We start from the raw sequence: 20,323 nt of genomic DNA, 5'->3' as shown, positions 1-20,323 counted from the left end.
CCTGTTCGATGGTGAGATCTACGGACAGACCAGCCCATAGGCAATCACTTCTTCTGACAACATGGAACCCTTCTTCAAAAGGACACATCTGGATGTTCATCATAGAGCTTGCTCATCCGCTGCACATAGAGGCGGGCTGATTTGGTGTAGAGGTTGTGCCCAGAGGCTGCCAGGTAGGGCAGCATTTCTGACACAGCTTCAAGGTGCAACGCCCAGTTGCCAATGCGCTCTGCTCTGACAAACTTCCGTAGTATGTCCACCATCTCCATGTACTGTAGCCAAAGTGTGGCAGTCCTAGAGGACTTCAAGGATTCGGTTTTGGCCCTGAGGAGCTCCTTGATCCTGGTTAACACATCAGCTTGGCAGAACTCCTCTGCCAACACGGAACCTTCTATCAGGTTCTTGTAGAGGGCAGCAAGTTCATCAAGATCAGTGTTTCCAGTTCCGTCTGTCGTAGGCTCATCATCTGGTGACACGGTTGCCTCATTGGTCTCCTCCCCTTCATGTAGCTCTGCAGATAGTTGAGGGAGTGGCACACCAAGTACGTCTGACAAAATCAAGGCATTCAGTGCTGCATCAACAAGGAGATGGCCTCGTACTGCTCATGCAATAGCCTTGTCTGTCATCATGTGTACCACCGCGTTGTCTGCATAGATTAGCTCCAAGACAATCTGGTATCCAACACAAGAATCTACTATCCCGCGGATATCGGGATACCACTAATTTCGATACGTACTCCCCCAATTCAAAAAAAGTTCTTACCATGGGTGGGGGACACCCACTCCCTCCCCCGCTCTGTCGCTCCGCTCCCTCGCATCGTTTCCTGTCCCGTATTCAAATTTCTTATATCTGGTCACCATGAGCACCATGACATCTGGTTTTGGCTGCCATTTCGGCTTTTTGGTCAGGTTTAGCTTATTGAAATGTGTGTCATTAGATTCCTGGCCACAGAAAATGTATGTTTAGCACTTAAAATCAAATCTCTATGTTATTTAGAAGCGGAGATATAGGGAAATATCAGTTGTATGGCGGCGATTTTTCAAAATGGCCGCCATGGAGCCTTCCACCACCAGGATTGAACGCCTTTTGATATGTTATAGAGGACATATTTCTGGGTATAAAACAGTTGACACACTTTCTGTTGCAATTTGTCCGAGGTTGACCCCATTTATTTCCACGAAATGCCTGGACTAATAATATACAACCAAATAGGGTTATTTATGCAAAACGGCGATAAATCTTTCCGAAAATGCTGGACCCAAAAAATTCATCGCAGGTGCACAAACTACCTTGGGTACTGATGTGTGCCATATGGTTGAAATCAGTCCAGTACTTTTCTAGGAGATCTGCGCACAAGGTTGGTGTTGGACAGACAGACACAGTATAACCACCACTACCTTCGTTGGCGCGTGGGGGGGGGGAGGGTATAATAGAGTAGTTTGACAACTTGAGATCTAATATAGGCAGAATCACGAACACAAAACGGACCGATCATTATCACCTTTAATTTTTATAAAATACAATAACAAAGCCAAACTTTACCTAGTAAAATCTGACTTTAACATCCACACTCTAAGCAAAAGCAGTGCAGTATAATATTACAGTAGTGCCAGGTCAGATATACTGCAATCAATAAAAGTGCACAAGTGTAATTATGTAGGCACGTAAGCCAAACAAAGATTTTTATCCGAACTTTTGATTGGATCTAATGGAGCATGCACGTTGCAAAAACGTTTTCCATAACTGCCAAACATAACACCCTATTATTAAAACCAGTGCCAATTTTTAACAACATCCACACGCACAAAATTTAAGTCACTACATTTGTTTTTTTTGACAAAGGCATGCTATGCGGTAGTATTTCTGTGTGACCACCGTGAATGGCCAGTGTGGTCCAAAAAGAACACCCTCAGTATGTACACTACACACTAAAGATGAAAATACATGTAAAATACCATTTTTATTCTGCATTCAATAGTTATACTAGAGGGTAAAATGCAACAGGCATTTCTTCCAGACATTGTTTGGAAAACACAAGAACGACAACTACATAGAGTACGTAGTCAGCACTTCATAAGATATACACTGCTGTTGGTTCGTAATATAAGTGCGTTTAGAAACACGAAAAAAATATCACAAGAGTTACCCCTTTGGCACTACCAACGTTTTCAGTTTCAGCTAGTTTGCCAAACATCGTACCATGGGTTGAATCAAAGTTCTGACACACTCCCCTGCTGGTACATACAGTGCTAGACTGCCAGTTGCACATTGGAAATAACCACCAATTCCGATATACCCAAGAATTAAAACTCGAGATAATCTATAGGTTTACTGAACACATTATGTATTTACAAAACAGGCGCCAGTGTCTCTCACCCACACGGAGGCTGGAAAAGCAACTATATACATGGCATAATGAAAATAAATACTCTGGTAACTCTAAATGGCATAACAGGTGTTCTGTGGTGTTCTGTGAGTGGCAACATGAGTGCTGTTTCCACTGCACACAGTTTATTTGCCGTAACTTTTTCATCAGAAACGATTGCATTTCCCCCAAAATATGGTTCAAACACCTATTGTGGCATGCACTGAACATCACACAGAACCAATTCAATTCGACTCACCACTCACTAATGAAAGCTTATAGCTGCGTTCACACGAGATTCACGGCCTTGCTGGTTCCGTACTTATCTGGTGCTGAATTTGGCTGAAATACCGTGCAACAACCCGTAGCGTTCACACGAGAATCGAGGCTTAGCTGGCTAGGTATAATATAGACTGGTACCCGGTCGACAGTTCCACACGCTACACTAACGTCGTGTAGCGAACGGGTACCAGTCTAGGTAAGCGCACTACAGTAAGAGGCCTCGAATTGCGTTCACACGACAGACAATACGCGTCCAGCGCGGTGCCGAATGTTTCAGCGCGGAATCACTTTCCGCGCCGAATAAGCCTCGTATTTCAGTACGGTACTTGCTAAGCCGCGTATAAGTCTTGAATATTTTTACCGTGTGAACGCTCAGTACGGTACTGAAATCCTCGTGTGAACGCAGCTTATGTCTATGTGATATAAACCCATGTTATAACTACATACAAAAGAAAACGTTTTCTTAACTGTTATATCGTTTCTGGTACTAAAGGATAACCAAGGCATCAGTAAAGATGCTCATACAATAATAATTGAAACCCATTATTACTATGTAAAATGAAATGCATTCGTGCTCCACAGACAATTATCATCATTAACCGGACACAAGTGAAAAGAACAACAGTAGGAACTGCGAGTTTCGGTGTGATAGGTGCGACAAGGTAGCAAATGACAAGTGTGCACACACGCACATAACAAGACACCTTATGCTGCTAACTCGGTGATGTGGTCAACAGCCTCTCCCTTTTCAAACTTGCCCCACATGAGCCGGAAGAGACGTTCGAGGTCGCTTGTGTAGTGCTGGCAATTGAACAGTGGTGCCTGTAGCCGCAGCTGCCACACCTTAGCTCTCATGGACTTCAAACTGAAGTGAGCAAAACAAGACGTTTGAGATGCAAATCAACTGCATTTTTAGGAGATCACTGATCACAAGCTACACTTATTGTGGACTAATTAGAAAATACTACAGTGTGTAGCAAGCACAAGGTCAACATTCATATTGAACTATTGAAGGATTTATTTCGAAAACAATTTCCAAACAGTCTGGTGTTTCCCCACTTATGCGATATTAACTGCTATCGCTTGAGTAACAGCAACTGACTAGAGTAGCAGTAGCACTAACATGACTTAGAACCTTCGTACTTGGCTATATTCACCAAAACATACTCGATTCGAGTTAACTCATTATGATTACCACTGCCATTTCTTGCGAATCTGACTATCTCGTGATAGCGTGAGATATCGGCCAATTTAAAAATAGAAACAAAATCAATTGCACAGAATCAGATGCTATTTTGTTGAAGTAGGTGTACTGTGTGCACTTGTAACTTGTTTATGCATGAAGGCGCCATTTGCAAATTAATTGTCGCCATAATCAAACATGTCATGGTGTTACAGCATGTTCAATTCTAATTTTTATGCTACAACAGCATAAATTCTTAGGTGTTTTCAAGTTGGTCTAATCAGTCATATATCCACTATGAGGCCAAACTATATTTCGGTATATTTTTCCAGATTGTGAGTTTTTGAGCAACGATATCGAAATAAATCATTAAAATTCATTTACCGATCTATAAATGTCTTTGCTAAACTCTAGATAACGAACTAACTACTTACTAGTGTGGGTCTGTGCCTAGTTTGACAGATATATCTTCGTATTCCTTCTTAGACTTGGCCACCAATTCAGGACAACCAAGTGCCATAAGCTGCGACGCAGCAACTCTTGACGCTAGCGTCTCGGCTGAAAGTAGAAACAATTACGATGAACGACCAATCGACCATGGACACCACTGCTAAGAGTATATAAACACACACACACACACACACAACTACCAGTCAAGCACACACAAAAATAACTTTCAATTGTCTCAGATACATTACCGACCGTTCAATGACTTGTATATTTCCGTACTCACGTCATTTCGACCAAATTACGGTGACAAATAACCATTTTGAAATGTGTTCAATTGAAGCATAAAAAAGTGCATCGATCAAAACACAAACACATCGCTCACCAGGTAGCGTGACCATCGGCGTTCCAGCCCAGAGGATGTCCATGCCCGTCGTGTGTCCGTTACACAAAGGTGAGTCGAGGCAGACGTCAGCAAGCTGGCCACGGCGGACGTGCTCCTCCTTTGGCGCCACCGACGAAAAGATGATGCGGTTCGCTGCGAGGCCCATGTTGTGGATCGCATTGAGAACGTGCGGCTCGCCGACGGCCGGGAAGCGCAGAAGCCAGATCACACCGTTCGGAACACGCTTCAGGATCTGTGCGACACAAGCGAGCAAAGCATGTCATTTCTCGATTCCATCACCAGCCTTCTCAGCGAATTGAAGCAGAGAACTGAAATAAAAACAGGGTCTCCAACCTTGTGAACTCCAAATGCGGAATGAAATTGATGGACGGGCCGCGTGCCGTAGGCATGCCGGTGCTAGGGGGGGGGGGGTCTAGGGGCATGCCCCCCAGAAAATTTTGAAATATTTAAGCCATTTTCCTGCAATCTGAGTCATACTGTGGGCCATATTCTCATGTCTGATGACACTATCTCAACCCTAGACTCAACCCTACAAGTTATTTTTCAAAACCCAATCCACCACACCTCATTTTTAATAATACGTGTATTTAGTATCCAAATGAAATCTAACATGAACTGGTATTTTCAGAACTCGAAGAGGAAATGGCTCCATTAAAATATAGGATTAAATATTTATTTAACAGACAAACTACGCGACACCTTGTAGACAGCGCCTGTCTGACTAGGCTGTTCCATTTACCGTAGACATGCCAGATACAAAATGCATAACTTGCTGCATCTCTGAGTACTGCACCAGCGCGTGGCCAGTGCCAGGCACCGGCTGAAAAAAATACAATGTGTCCAAGCGAACAATGCGAACAATCGGTGCAAATTTTATACAGTGCAACTGAAATGCGGAATATAACCTTGCCGCTGCGGAATGCGGAGGTTAAGCCTAGAAATCGTGTAATGATTCCGCAGAATGCGGAATGGTTGGAGACCCTGTAAAAGTATTTACATGCCCGGCTCAGCGACATGATTACAGCCATTAGGAAGTCTATAAAACTCTCACACCACAATCTAAAAGGATGTTACGATATTTACAACATGCTCAACAAGGTCCGCAAAGTCACAACAATCCACTCATCAGACTATCAGTTAATAGCACACATTCATGTTATCTGGATTACATGCATATCTCAATATAAGTCCAATTGGCTATTTCAGTGTTACTTACTAAAGTTATGCGCAGCTCATAGAAATATGCATTCAAACCAGCAAACAAGGTTCGTCAAAGGAAACACCAAGTGTTCCCATTACGCACCTGGTTTGATAGAGGTGTTCGTTAATACAGGTTTAACTGTAAAAACATCAAGAAGCCTATAGCAACTATAACAAAACTTAAAACCGACGAGAATTATCTTTATATTATATATTTATATTTATATAGTGTATACAGACATACATTAGCCCACATTTGGAGGGTATCTGGGTCTAGCTTATACAGCTGATTGAAGTTGCAGTAGACGACTGCATTCTCAGGCAAGTTGTACTGCTGACGAGAGGTAATCAATATATTCTTTGGCACCTCTTCACCCGTTGCCGTCTTGCTGTTAGTCTGAAAGTTTGTACAGAAATCATAACTGCAAACGCAAAAACGCATTTCCAGAAGCTATCGCCAACACATTCGTACAGTTGGTACCTTGTCATTACACAAAATGAAAGCGTCACGAGATGTAAATCTGATGAATAAATAACACCACCATCTGGACCAACGATATTAGCAACTACTTTACTTATCACTTATTACGATTATCTTAACATTTATTTCATTTTTAATTCTAATAATACACAAACACATATATTATACCTGATTAGTCATAAGGCCGTTCTGCACCACAACTCCATTGATTGAGGTATGGGCCTGGCCCGTTTGAAGCATGGTCTCCACAGCTGTGGTTGTAGGCAGCTCGATCACATGCATTTCTAATATGTCATTGACACTTCTCCCATCCTTTGTTACAACTGGCGTGACAATTTTCTGAAAAATGGATCACCCAAACCAATATAAGCGATATCAAAACAAATATAACTTCCTAAAAGAGTGAAAACTAGAAATGGCAGTTGTCGCCAACTACATGTATACCCCGCGATCTAGTATGAATGAAATATCTCCGTAAGGACATACAAGGTAGGTAAAGTGAAATAAGTCACAAAGACAAAGGTTTGTTACACAACTCATCTGCCTGAGATGTGCAAGTATGTCAAAGTTGGTTACCTTAGGGGTTTTGGTACGCGACACACCTTCTCCCCAAGATGTGTAAGTATAAGAAGTTTGTTCGCGCTAGGTCAATTAAGGGCGGAGTTATAGAGCGGAAGGGAAATATGATGAAGGCCAGGGTCAAGGTCAAATAAAGGTTGCAGTGACCTGGTTTCGGTACGCAACACACCTTCTCCACAAGATGTGTGAGTATACCAAGTTTGGTCGCGCTAGGTCAATTAGGGGCCGAGTTATAGAGCGGAAGGTAAACATGATCAAGGTCAACATCAAGGTCAAATAAAGGTCGCAGTGACCTGGTTTTGGTACGTGACACACCTTCTCCCCAAGATGTATAAGTATACTAAATTTGGTCGCACTAGGTCAGTTAAGGGTTGAGTTACAGAGCGGAAGGGAAAGTGTCTGCGGCGGCGAGCGGCGGCTGGACAGACGTGAAACCATAGTATCCCCGCAGACTTCGTCGCGGGGGATACAATAAATATGAATACCTACTACTGCCATAAATCGGTTAAAATTGATAGACTTCGCAACAAAAGGCCTATAGACCTACTATGAGCATACTTGCACTGTTCAAACATCATGAATGTTCTCATTGAGCCAGAAATATGCTCCGAAGTTGACTATTTTGAAAACCTACGTCAATCGCAAGTTATTTGTACGAAGTGCGAGATAACCCAAAATAGTATCCATACGCCATATAGCGCAAATAGTTCCTGGAACGAAAACACTATATATTTGTTTCCTGATTGCATGTATGTAATGTAGATAACGATATACGACTTAAACAAATTTCACAATTTTGTACTGAATAAACATATAATAATGAATTATAACTTGTTTTATCATAGCAAAGAACTGTTAACGATCGCTCCGCTGTGCCCCGGATGTGTAAACATCACTGTGGTGCTACTTTCATAAGAGAAGTAATTTCGTTTAGATTTTGAGAAGAAATGTTATGAAAGTAGCAATACAAATGAGTTCTAGTGAATTTGTGCAACATAGACGAGCTCACAATAGGTCTATATATGCATTTAGCTGTGAGGGGTCAGCAACCGTAACAGACAATATATGCTCCAAAAGCTTGTCTGCTTAGTAAAAAATGTTAAGGATACTGTTAGCAGGGCCTGACATTAAGGACTGCCCGATTGCCCGGGGCACTGGAATGGACGTTTGGGCAAGTGCAACGTGAGTCTAAAGCCCGCCGCACACGCTGTGTTTTGTGCTGCGCCATCGGCCACGCGTGGCTGATGGCGCAGCACAAAACACAGCGTGTGCGCATGCAAACGCATCGATGTCTTGTGTGTGGAAAATATCACACGTGTTTGATATTTTCTTCCACGTGTGGCAGATTGCACAGCGTGTGCGGAGTGGCTGTGACAAGTTCCACACCGGTTCTATGTAACCGACCAATAGCAGCAGGTCAAGCGAGTCACGTGAAAGAGTGTGCGTGTACCCGCGTGTAGTGCGTGTACGTGCGTGTATCCGCGTGTACGTGCGTGTATCTCCGTGTACCCACGTGTACGTGCGTGTACGTGCGTGTATCTGTGTGTACGTGCGTGTATCTACGTGTACGTGCGTGTATCTCCGTGTACCCGCGTGTACGTGCGTGTACCCGCGTGTACGTGCGTGTACCCGCGTGTACGTGCGTGTACCGCAGTGCAACCGCGATGCAACCGCAAGTTAAGATCACGTGACTCGCTTGACCTGCTGCTATTGGTCGGTTACATAGAGCCGGTGTGGAACTTGACACAGCCACTCCGCACACGCTGTGCAATCTGCCACACGTGGAAGAAAATATCAATGCCTCAACAGTAAAAAGTCCAGTCAGTCTCCTGTGTATGTTATTCTGTTTATTATTTGTGGGTTTTTCAATAATCACATATATATGCTAGTTGCAAAAACAAAGTCAAACGGTAGCTTACGTGTGGGGAATACATATTGGGCTGTAGTACATACGCACGTGAAACAGTGTATTACGGCTAGCGCAAATAGAGGAGTGTCTGTCTGTACAAGCGAGGAGGATCGATTGTTTATAGTATGTGAATCACGAAGTGTGAAGCGCGAAGTCTCTTGCGGCCGGGGTCAAGGGCCCGCGTAAGAGCCCTGGAAGCTCAGGGGGTCTAGGAAAGCGGCCCGCGAGGCACGCGTGTATGGCTGTGCACATCGACGCTGCGTACGTGCCTGCTGACAGGGGCGGCCTTGATTGAAGTACGGGGGGGGGGCTCACGATTGTTTCAGCATAGTACTAATCACTACTAAAATGTAGAGGGTAGGCATTGCTGGACTATGAGAGAGCGACAGCAAAACTCTTTCCTGGAATTGAGGAAAAAGCTACAACCGGGAATGACACACAAGTGTACCTGCACACAAAAATAAACGTGTGAATTTCAATTTCAAAGGCAGCGCCGACCAAAATTTTCCGCACAAGCCCCACCCCAGGATCAAGTCGAGGATCTGGATTACCAGAAAGGGGAGGATAGACTCCTTGACTTTATCATGAGAAATGTAGCAGATTCTGCTCAAGAGGGAGAGTGATCTGTCAGTGCTTTGTTCATCTGTCAGGTTCATGAAAATAAATTTGTTCTAATGTTTGACTTGTTCATGTCATATATTATTCAAATAGTTGTGGTTCCCATTACATTTTACATAGTACCAAAAAACATTTGGTGAGTAGGTCGACCATTATTCCTTTTTCAACATAATTGGTATACCTCTCAAAGAAATATCATTGTATAATTGTCTGTAAAAGGGTTAGGGTTTGGTCTGGTATATATCTAAAAGGAACCACAACTATGTTTTTCCCCCAGTATGGGTAAACTACACATAATACAATATCGAAGTTTCGGGCAAGTGAGATTGACATTCGGGCAAGTGAAAATTCAACCCAACTTGCCCGAATGGGCAAGTGGGTTTAAAAATTAGTGTCAGGCCCTGGTTAGGGTTACGGACGGGTAACACTGTAAAGGGCATTGCAACATAACTCCTCATCAAATTCAATCAAACTCATATCCATTACATAAGAGATACGTCTCTCTACGCTCTCGATAAAAAACAATTAAAAAAATTCATCGCTAATTAAGTGACAGCAAAAATTGTGATTTTATACAAAACTAGAAACGAGCAGTTGTCGCCAACTACATGTATCCCCCGTGACCTAGTATGAATGGAAAATCTCTGCAAGGACGTAGAAGGCAGGTAAATTTAAACAAGTCACAAAGACAAAGGTTTGTTAGACAACTGGTGTGCCTCAGATGTGCAAGTATATGGAATCTGGTTACCCTAGGAGGCCGAAGAGGAAATGTAAGTCGACGGTCAAGGTCAAACTAAGGTGAAGGGCAGTGGTGGTTTTGGTATGCGACAGACCTTCTCCCCAAGATGTGTAAGCATACCAAGTTTGGTCACGCTAGGTCAATTAGGGGCCGAGTTAGAGAGCGGAAGGGAAATAAAGGTCGCAGGTCTTCAAATTTGGCATGAAGGTGCGTTACAGTAAAGCGAAGACGCCAATCGTTTTTGGTGTGGGCGGAGTCATCGTTGCCATGGTAACAACATTTTTGTGGAAATATTGTAGAACCTGTAACTTGTGCTGTTTTTACCCGATTGTCATGGAATTTGGCACACAGGGCCGATATAACATGTCCTATATATATATATGTATATATATTGGTCCTGTGTGCCAAATTTCATGACAATTGGGTAAAAACTGCAGAAGTAACAGGTTCTAGAATATTTCGACAAAAAATGTTGTTACCATGGCAACGATGACTCCGCCCACACGAAAAACGATTGGCGTCTTCGCTTTACGATAACGCACCTTCATGCGAAATTTGAAGATGATCCGAGAAGAACTGCAGCCGGTAGAAAGCTCACAAGGCGGCGGCGGCGCGACGAGGCCAAATCCATAGTATCCCCCCGAACTCGTTCGGGGGATACAATGAAAGTGTCAATGACACTATAGCTCACATTGGGTGTGACAGAAGAGGGAGATGATATTTAAAATTTGGCATGTGTTTCATTTATGACGGACCAAAATGTGATCGAATGTCCTTATTTTATACTAATAGAAATTTCACTGTTTTGTTTCAGGGTTAGTTTTGATGCGAAAATAAATGTTTCAAATCTGAAAGTCTGAAATCTGGGCGAGAGATGGCGCTACGCCTAAATGATCACCATTTTGGTTTTCGATTATCGCGCAAATAAAAGCAATAAAATATTCCAGTCAAATTACTGTAACGAAGAATCTAAAACACAATATTACACATAGGTATGATTAGGTAGGTAGGTAGGCAGGTAAATTTAACAAAATCGAATGAATCTAGATGGCCATTTTCATTTTTGCCAAAAAGTGAGCGTGGCTCGAAAGTAGGTCGACTGGCGTGCTCCAAAATAGGACGTTCAGATCCCTCCCATAGGAGTAACAACTGTATGCAATTTTAAACATGTGGGTCAAACGGCTCTTGAGTTATCGTTGACCGCTATGAACACTGAAATGATAGTGGGATCGGCTAAATCTAGCCTAGAGGTTGCGTATTTAAAACACAACGTGCCGCAGTGCGACAGGGCTATCTGGTCTTGTGTATGTCGGGGCTGGCGATAGACTCTCATTGTGGGCATAGCAAGACGGGTCTCACCCCGGTTATACATAAGTCCTTCTCTTTATTCTTGTCTTGAATTGGCCCACTTATCGTAGCCAAGTCTCGACACACCAAGGCCGTCATATCGACGGGCATACCTTGTCGCACCACCCCTAGATCGCTATGGCGGCTAATTCTAATAACAAGACTAATAATAACAATTCAAAATTACAACTGTTAATGTAATGACATTGGACCGTTGAATAAACAAATTGTCACATGATGAGCATGGATCTCAAGTTTAATTAGAAACACTGCGCCAGGCGGCGGGGGGGGGAGGGTCCTTCTCGCAGCATCACCGCACTGCGTCCCACTCCTCCTTCTGCCCTCACCTCCTCCCCCTGAACTCCCGGCTTCACTACCCGTGGCATCTCACTTCACCCCTTACATTCTCTGCTCCCCTGCCTGCAACTTCCCATCCCCTTGTGCAGACATCATGCAAGAAGCCTAATTGTACCCGTTTTCGCTGCTTAGCATACACACGTATCACCTTTGTCCTTCCACCGTATCAATTTACTACTCTCTCTCTCTCTCTATCGTTATATCTTAGACTTTCTCTCTCTCTCTTAATTATAAATTAAAGAAAAACACGATGATGCCTTTTACTGCCACGCTCATGAATCGTCGTTACTATGCCCCGAATGTAAGCAGCAATAGAAATAATAATTATATGTGTCTCTAACTATTCTATCTGTAACAGCTTGTGTTGCTCTAACTGGTAAACCCACCCACAGGCCATAGCTTACAGTTGATATATGTTCAGATTCAAGATGAAAGTAAATCTATTATTATGTTTCTAGTTATTATTGTATTAAGTTTAACAAAGTTACATGTGATAAATCTAATTTAAGATAAGCCTATAGTTCCGCGCAGACTGGGCGTTGCAGTGTCATCAAATAATCAGATGGCATCGCTTCTCTAGCTCCCTGGGAGTCTGAAATCCTAAGAGGCTTAAAATCCAAGTTACATATTCAGTGCAGGCATAATTTCCGGCTCGCTGTGGAGTTAAAAATGTGCAGATTGCAGCCGTTGGAAGGCAACAATTATGATTAGAAGGTGCAGCAATGGGATGGCCCGTGTTTGTTGGCCTACCCACGCGCCAGCATTCAGCACTATTTCAGGGCTGCTATAGAGACTCCTTAGAATAAGTTGAGTTTAGGAGCATAAACTTGTTCAACAAACATTATGCCTTGCAATTAAACTGTGCAACTGTAACCTCGACATTCACACAGGTATGGGCTCTATATTGCAAAGGTTCAGTGCTTTTGTAACAGTCAACAATCAATGTGTAACCCTCTCTTGAGGGTCAAAGGTTATCGACAATTAGCTCCTTGGCATGTCAGCGAAGTCATTTTATGGTTCGTTCAAAAGCCATAAAGGGTAGTCACGCTGAAACAAAAAGGTTTTCCAATCGCTCCGTCAGACCATGTCCTCAGAAAATGTGTAAAATCTGCCCTGTGCCCCATTGACCTTTGACCTCCAATTTCGGCACAGTGATGGCTTTTCCTACCATGATGCTATACACCGACGATCACGAGTCTAGGTCGAGCCGTTTAGATTTGTGCCGCAATTCTGCATTTCCCCCCTATACCTTAGGTTAAGGAGGGAATGTTCCCCTTCTTTTACACCTCTTGACCTTTGACCTTTGACCCCCAGCTTCAACATCCCAACTCGTTTTCAGATTACACACCCACGTCCCGACTTTCGAATCCGTACGTCGAGCGGTTAAGATTTGTGCCCAACTGTTGACGGATGGACAATCATGCGATTCTACAAGCTGCATCTGACTATGTCAGATGAGCTAAAAATATCAAAACCTGTGTGATAAATTTTGGGGCCAGTCCTTATTCATTCACATACCAAAAATGAGCAATATCCATTGAACCTGAACTGACTTATGGCCATTTCCATTTTTGCTAAAAAGTTGGCGTGGCTCGAAAGTAGGTAGACTGGCGTGTTCCAAAATAGGACGTTCAAATCTCTCCCATAGGAGTAATAACTGTATGCAATTTGAAACATGTGGGTCAAACGGTTCTTGAGTTATCTTTGACCGTAGGCAGACACTGAAATGCGTAGTGAAATTGGCAAAATCTACCTAAAATTATGTAATTTTTGCATAAAAAAAAAAAAAATCAAAAGCCCTGTGATATATATAACCCCTGGTTCTCAAGTTATCGTTGACCGTAGCCAAATGTTGACGAACGGACGGACATACGGCGGACGACACCCCATGGCAATGGCTCATCTTGACGATGTCAAGGTGAGCTAAAAAACGTTTTTTTTTGTCATTTCTCAGAAATAGCAGAGTTGGGACCTAAACCTTTAACCATAAGTTGTTCATAATATGAACTAAAAAATGTCCCTGGAATTAAAAAAAAATTCTTTAGTTTAGGAAATAAGTTGAGAAGATGTACGAAAATTTGTAGTGATTTTCAAAACGGAACAATTTTGTACACAGAGCCATAACTTACAATATAATTAAAAAAAAATCCAGGGAACCTTTTTTCCATTGACATGTTAGCATTGAAACGTCACAAAAATTGTTGGAATCAGTTTCGAGAAATAGCGTTTGAAAAATCAGCCACTTCAGCATTTCTAACAATGGAGATATTAGCCCTTTTCTAAATTTCCCATGATTGAAACGCCTGTGTTAAGAATTGACTAATCTAATGCGGGGATATGGAACTGTTTGGGAGGCTACATACATAACTTCTACGTATACATTGGCTAGCTGCCCATGGATGCGATCTATCAAATAAAGTGGGTACTGAAATTTCGACCGAAAATCACCTCCCAATCCTAACAGTATCCACGAGGAATATGCAACACATAGCTTGGTAAGATGACGCCAGGAGGCCGCACACAACTACTTAGCATGTGGTGGTGACCAGGATGGTGGTGGCAGATATTACCATTAATTCTCCTTCAGTTATGTTTAATTGAGTTTTTTCTTGAACGTTGAATTACAGTATAATTACTATTATACTGTATTTATTAATTGACAATTTTTTCCTGTCTGGTACAGAAACATCTGGTAAACTAGGTTTTATTTAACAAGGCAAACCAGTATTAACACCATGAATAATTGTAAAAGATAACAGATAATAATGGCAATTCATTTAGTCAATAGTGTGATCAGCCCCAATTCGACTTCAGCGGGTTCAAGAGATGTTATCGATACATCTCCCTGCCTGTGCTGTGACCTGGTGGCTATTCCTGAGCACAAGAGAACCCAGACTCTAGTCTAACACACTAGACACAGACACAGCTCTGAGAATGGATTGACTGTTTGCATCATCTCGCACTAAACATAAATTTCATTATCCTCTTCCAAAAAATTAAATGTGCACAGCTGCTCCAGTATGCCGACCCCCCCCCCTACCTTGACACTAACCTTGACCTCAGGTGCCTGATCAATTATCGGCGTCAGATCTGTAGCATTCATGATGGAGACATTGTCACTGACGGTCGGGCTATCCTTGTTGTCGATGAGCACGCGCTCGATCATGTGCGGAAACATCTGCATGTGGTCGCCAATGAAGAACGTGTGCGGCATGTAAGCCAGCTTTTCCGAGTATTGGCTGGCAAGCTCCAGTGGTGAGGTGACCTTATCAGTGACAAGGTAGTCCATGAAGGGCGCTCCACTTGTACCAGGGTAGCCAAGCCACATTACCTATATAGAGAATACATATCAGTATTAGTGAGATAAACATGCCTTCCTTGCATATTGTTCCAAAGTGGGTGGATCAAGTTCATATAATTTACACGTGTTTTCCATACGTGCACCCCACATTATGTGACAACCCATTACCAAGCGGAATTTAGAGAATGTCCCTACTGCAATGCATATTGACCAAAGCTACCTGTCAATCACGCCAGGTTGATAGGTCAATTAAATAAACCAGAAGCAACATACCTGAATTGGAGCAGGGCGAAGAGCAAATATCTCATTTCTGGCACCCTTAGTGTACCCATTCATGTTAACAAGAATGTGGATGCCATCCGTGTTGATGCGATCAGCTGCTTTCCCGTTGTCTGGAAGCTGAAGGAGAATGTCTACATCGTTAACATTTATATACATTACAAACAAACAATGACCAATGACTAATGCCCAAGCGTGTAATAACTTCCAGCCATCATGGCTCACCTATACTGGCAGAACTGATGTAGGTATATAGGTATAGGTATAGGTATATGTATATAATGTATATATAGATATATGTAGGTACACAGGTACATGTGGCTGAATTTATTAAAATGGAAGTGTAAATGGATGCACACCACCCTTTTCTTTTAAGACAAAAATAGGACAAATTTTTCCACTTATTGTATACATAAAAACTTTACTAACCGCAGATAGATCAACGAAGTGTTCTGCTTCATTTGCAATCTTTGCTCTAAAGGTTGTGTTGTCATCTGGACTCAAGGAGTAGCAAAACACCTTTGGAATATGAAGGTACACATAAAAATAGATAAGGATACAGTCCATAATCATTCTGATGTTTATAGGCATTTAGATACATTTTACATATACATGCGATCAGCTCCAACGTTACTTCAGTGGGTTCAAAAGATGTTATGGTAACACATCTCCCTGCCCGTGCTGTAACCTGGTGCTTTTTCCTCAGCCAAGAGAACCCTGACTGTGGTCCAACACAAAAGGCATAGACACGAACATAGCTCTGAGAATGGATTGACTGTTTGCATCATCTCGCACGAAAGGGTATGGCGATTTTATCATGCAATGGTGACTTGCCTAAGTATCACTGCACTGGCACCATCAGAATCTACCACTCTGACATCACATTCAATTACGGCACCCCTTACATAATATCTAGTAAGCTGATGTTACTCACCTCAATGGTACCTCTATTGTGGAATCCAGGAATACTCTGCATCAGATGTGAGGTGGGATGATTGCAGAAGTCAGAACTAACATAGGCAATGCGCAGCCTTCCATTAATTGCCTTTGGGTACTTGTATGGTTGCTTGTGTAGTACACATACCTGCAATTATTATTAATGAAAAATATTTGCAGTATTGAAGCGAGCAAGTATAATGACTACAGACAAAACACGTCAACACACCAATTCTATCTCCTCGCTTATTTCTAAGGGAAGAAAATTTACAGATCTACAATATCGATATTAAACACATTTTGCAAATATACAATATTAAATAAAAAATTAAAATATTACCACCATAAAACAGCCAGGTTTGCTATTTTAACATCATACATTTGATAAATTCAATGGCTAGCAACATACTAAACTTTTAAACTGCATGTTCTACAGAGGTTTATGATGGCATGAAATTATGCAGATAAAAATCAGACAACTAATGAGATCTTTCTTTTGCACTTGCTTCATGGTTTATTTCTCTGCGACTACCAAAATTTTTTACCAATAAACTTAAAAGGAACTAAACTGGCGCCATATTAACGCCAAAGAAAATTTGCATGATATACCTTCTCAACGCAAAGCTGTGCATGTCTCGCTGCAATTGCCTTGCGGAAGTCGTGCGACAACGGGTACAGCATGCTGTGATGTGGATGTACTGAAGGGAGACGGTTCTTTTCCAGCTGTTCTGCTACTATCGCTACAAGTTTTTTCATGCGAGCTTCATAGTCTGTCCAGTCACAGACAATCTGTAGACAAGGATCTTGATTATAAATAACAGGGTTCAAACTTAAGGACAGCAAGCAGCAGTTTTGCTGCCTACAAGGGGCTGTTTGCTGCCTGCTCTCAATGTAAGCAGCAAATACTTGCTACCAAGAAATTCATACCTAAACAGTAGTAAGAGCCTGTTAAGTTACAGACAATTTCTGGTAAAAACGATGACCAGTTGTTCAGGGTGATCTTTTCAAGTCGCATTGACCCTATGTTACCGTCTGCTCTTCAGTTTATGTGCAACTTCAGTTAAGCATAGATGACTATAATTTGAATTACCGATAGGAGCCCAAACCAGCTTCCTTATACCCCCGTCACACCGGACGGCGACCATCCACGACCGTACGGCGACCAGAAAATGTACAAGGTCGCCGGCAAACGCAAACACAACGCGAGAAAAAGTGCCAACAAATTACAAACTTGAAAAAAAACTGCGCTCTTACCGCGACCTGTGCGATCATACCGCGTTCTCACGGCGCGCCGGCCACGACCTCTCCGCGCTTATGGCGTTTCTATTGAGATCTATGGGCTTGGCAACGGCGATCACCGGCGTTCCCGCGGCGCTCTCACCACGCTCATTGGGTTCTTACCGCGCGTCTTCTACGTGTATCGCGACTGCACGGCGTTTCTACCACGTTCTCACGGCGACTATATAAGCTGGTCAGATTTTCGGAAATTTTAACTGTATAGTTGTGCGTTTGCTGAGTAGAAACACGATGCCGAAGAAACAAGCTACCAGAGGCCGAGGCCGTGGCCGTGGCCGAGACAGATCGGCATGAAACAGATCGGCAAATCGGATGAGACAGATCCATGAATTCGCCGTTGAAAATGTTACCATTTTCGCAGCGTCTTTGCCACGCGTGTACTGCGCGTGTACTACGTTTATGGAGATGTTACGACGATTGTCTCACGACCTTCGCGACCCCACCGCGTTCTCACCGCGTTCCAGGTCAGATCACCAAACCTTGGCGTTTGTTTTGAACATGCTCAAAACAAACGCCGTGACTCGGCGATCATTGGCGACCACACCACGATGTCTGGCGTTTCCACCACGCTTATACCACGCTTATGGCGACCTTGGCGCGCTCTGGGCCCATTTTCCGTCGCCGTAGCAGCGCAGTAAGGACGCCACCCCGGTGTGACGGGGGTATTATGGACAGAGGCAATGGGAGGGACTGCAACTGTTATGGGTTTCTCAATTTTATGGTTGGGCAAATAAGTTTGCTGTCTGCATTTTTCTCTGGCAGCAAGTACTTGCTGCCTGGCCAAAAAGCCAATTTCTAATCCTCATAATTTAAGAGGTATGGCGTGAATACAGCTTTGGTTATTATTAACATTCTATAGTACCTGAAGACAGTGAGCAAGGTTGCAGTAGGCATCTGGGAAATTTGGCTTCAACTTCAACGCCATACGGTATGAGGCAATAGCTTCCGGGATGTTTCCAGAATCCTAGGGAAACACAACAGAAATTATAAACACTCTTCTGTGTTGGATGAGGTTGTTGAAACATCTGTGTCTGGACCACAATTGTTCTGAGAATATAAATATTGTTGATAAGAAAATTTGCATATTCCGTGCAAAAATTGATATAGTAATGTTTAAAGGAAACATAATATATTGTTTTGTTTTGAAATCTAGTAAACAACACAGTAACCACATTACGTTACTATTGTACAAATTCAGTTATGTTAAAGTGTGTACCGCGAGTTTTTTGGCTCAGAAAAACGAAATATAGCAGAATATAGTCTCACCTGACAGTGGAAATATCACTGATTATACAGATATTCAAAACCCAAGATTTTTATGCAGTTATAGCATAGAAAATTGATTTGACCACATCATACCAGCAATAAATTTTTCCGAGTAGTGACTCTCAAAATTACAAATGGCGTCTCAAACAAGCGAACATAATTAAAACAAAAGGGGCGGTGCAATTCTGTTTATAAATATTATTGAGTTTTATGTCAATAATCAGAGCACTTTCTGTCATTGTCATTCCTAGTTACACTCTGACTGGCAATCCCAAGATTTCTCTAATAACAGACTTTACGTGGCATTAGTACTACACTGCTGTTTACGCTAGTATGAGCGGCTGTGTTTACATTCCAGATGACCTGATTTCTACGGTGCGTGGTATGCATTGCTGCACCGTGATAGATGTCTCACGCTACCACGAGAAAATTCGAGAGATGGCAACGGTAAACAGAAACAGAACACAAAATTGTAATCATGAATGCATGATTTCATTGGATTTGGTGAATACGAAGGTTCTAAGACATTTTATCATTACTCTAGACAATTGCTGTTACTCAAGCAATAACGGTAGGTATCATGAAAGTGGGGAAAACACTAGAAAATTCTCGCGGTACACACTTTAAATAGTAATCATTGCCCATATTGCTGTGATTATATATAAAACTTGGTGTTTATAGTTACTGAAATCTAGAGAGCAGCATAGTAACCATATTATGTTACTATGATACAAACTCACAGTCCCCATATTATGTTACTGTCATACAAACACATCTACCATATTATGTTACTGTCATACAAACACATCTACCATATTATGTTACTGTCTTACAAAGTCACAGTTACCATATTATGTTACTGTCTTACAAAGTCACAGTTACCATATCAGGCTTCTCCCTACGTTGCGGAAACCGGGCGCGCCCGCCCCGTTTGGGAAAACTCCCCCCCCCGTTTCAATCTTTTTTTTTTAATGGGAATGGCTACATGAGGAACAGGCTGAGTGAGTCAGCTTTGGAGGCGCTGCTGCTACTGGCAATTGAGGGGCCACCTCGCCCTCGGCAAGAATTCTCATTCGACCCACTGCCCACTGGCAGCAAGAACAAGTCCGCACCTGCAGCTACAGCACACACGACTATATATAACAACATTATATATAGTTGATATAGTAGTTATAGTTGTTATAGTAGCTATAGTTGTTATATATAACTATATATAATGTTGTTATATATAGTCAATAGATGCGTGTGTGTTGTAGCTGCAGGTGCGGACTTGTTCTTGCTGCCAGTGATTCGACCAGGCCCCCGGACCCCCTAGTTTCCCCTCCTCCTCCT

General features: G+C 42.5%; 1 protein-coding gene across 2 annotated transcripts in view; it reads right to left on the bottom strand.

The window, feature by feature from the left end:
* Nucleotides 1-2,984: 2,984 nt before the first annotated feature.
* LOC106816901 (UDP-N-acetylglucosamine--peptide N-acetylglucosaminyltransferase 110 kDa subunit-like) overlaps nucleotides 2,985-20,323 on the bottom strand; it is a 24,555-nt gene continuing 7,216 nt past the window's right edge. Inside the window, exons 2-12 of one of the 2 annotated variants that reach the window (XM_014821547.1) lie at nucleotides 18,588-18,689; nucleotides 17,039-17,218; nucleotides 16,428-16,577; nucleotides 15,923-16,012; nucleotides 15,488-15,613; nucleotides 14,966-15,244; nucleotides 6,533-6,703; nucleotides 6,128-6,280; nucleotides 4,663-4,915; nucleotides 4,265-4,388; nucleotides 2,985-3,512 (exon numbers count right to left, since the gene is read on the bottom strand). In XM_014821547.1, the coding sequence (XP_014677033.1) occupies nucleotides 3,353-3,512; nucleotides 4,265-4,388; nucleotides 4,663-4,915; nucleotides 6,128-6,280; nucleotides 6,533-6,703; nucleotides 14,966-15,244; nucleotides 15,488-15,613; nucleotides 15,923-16,012; nucleotides 16,428-16,577; nucleotides 17,039-17,218; nucleotides 18,588-18,689 (1,788 nt within the window). In that variant the 3' untranslated portion in view covers nucleotides 2,985-3,352. The remainder of the gene's footprint in view (nucleotides 3,513-4,264; nucleotides 4,389-4,662; nucleotides 4,916-6,127; nucleotides 6,281-6,532; nucleotides 6,704-14,965; nucleotides 15,245-15,487; nucleotides 15,614-15,922; nucleotides 16,013-16,427; nucleotides 16,578-17,038; nucleotides 17,219-18,587; nucleotides 18,690-20,323) is intronic. The other variant, XM_014821555.1, reaches the window with a different exon arrangement.

The sequence above is a fragment of the Priapulus caudatus genome, unplaced genomic scaffold (genome assembly GCF_000485595.1).
Source record: "Priapulus caudatus unplaced genomic scaffold, Priapulus_caudatus-5.0.1 Scaffold33, whole genome shotgun sequence".
Classification (NCBI taxonomy): domain Eukaryota; kingdom Metazoa; phylum Priapulida; class Priapulimorpha; order Priapulimorphida; family Priapulidae; genus Priapulus; species Priapulus caudatus.
This window is presented reverse-complemented; position numbering and strand designations above follow the sequence as displayed.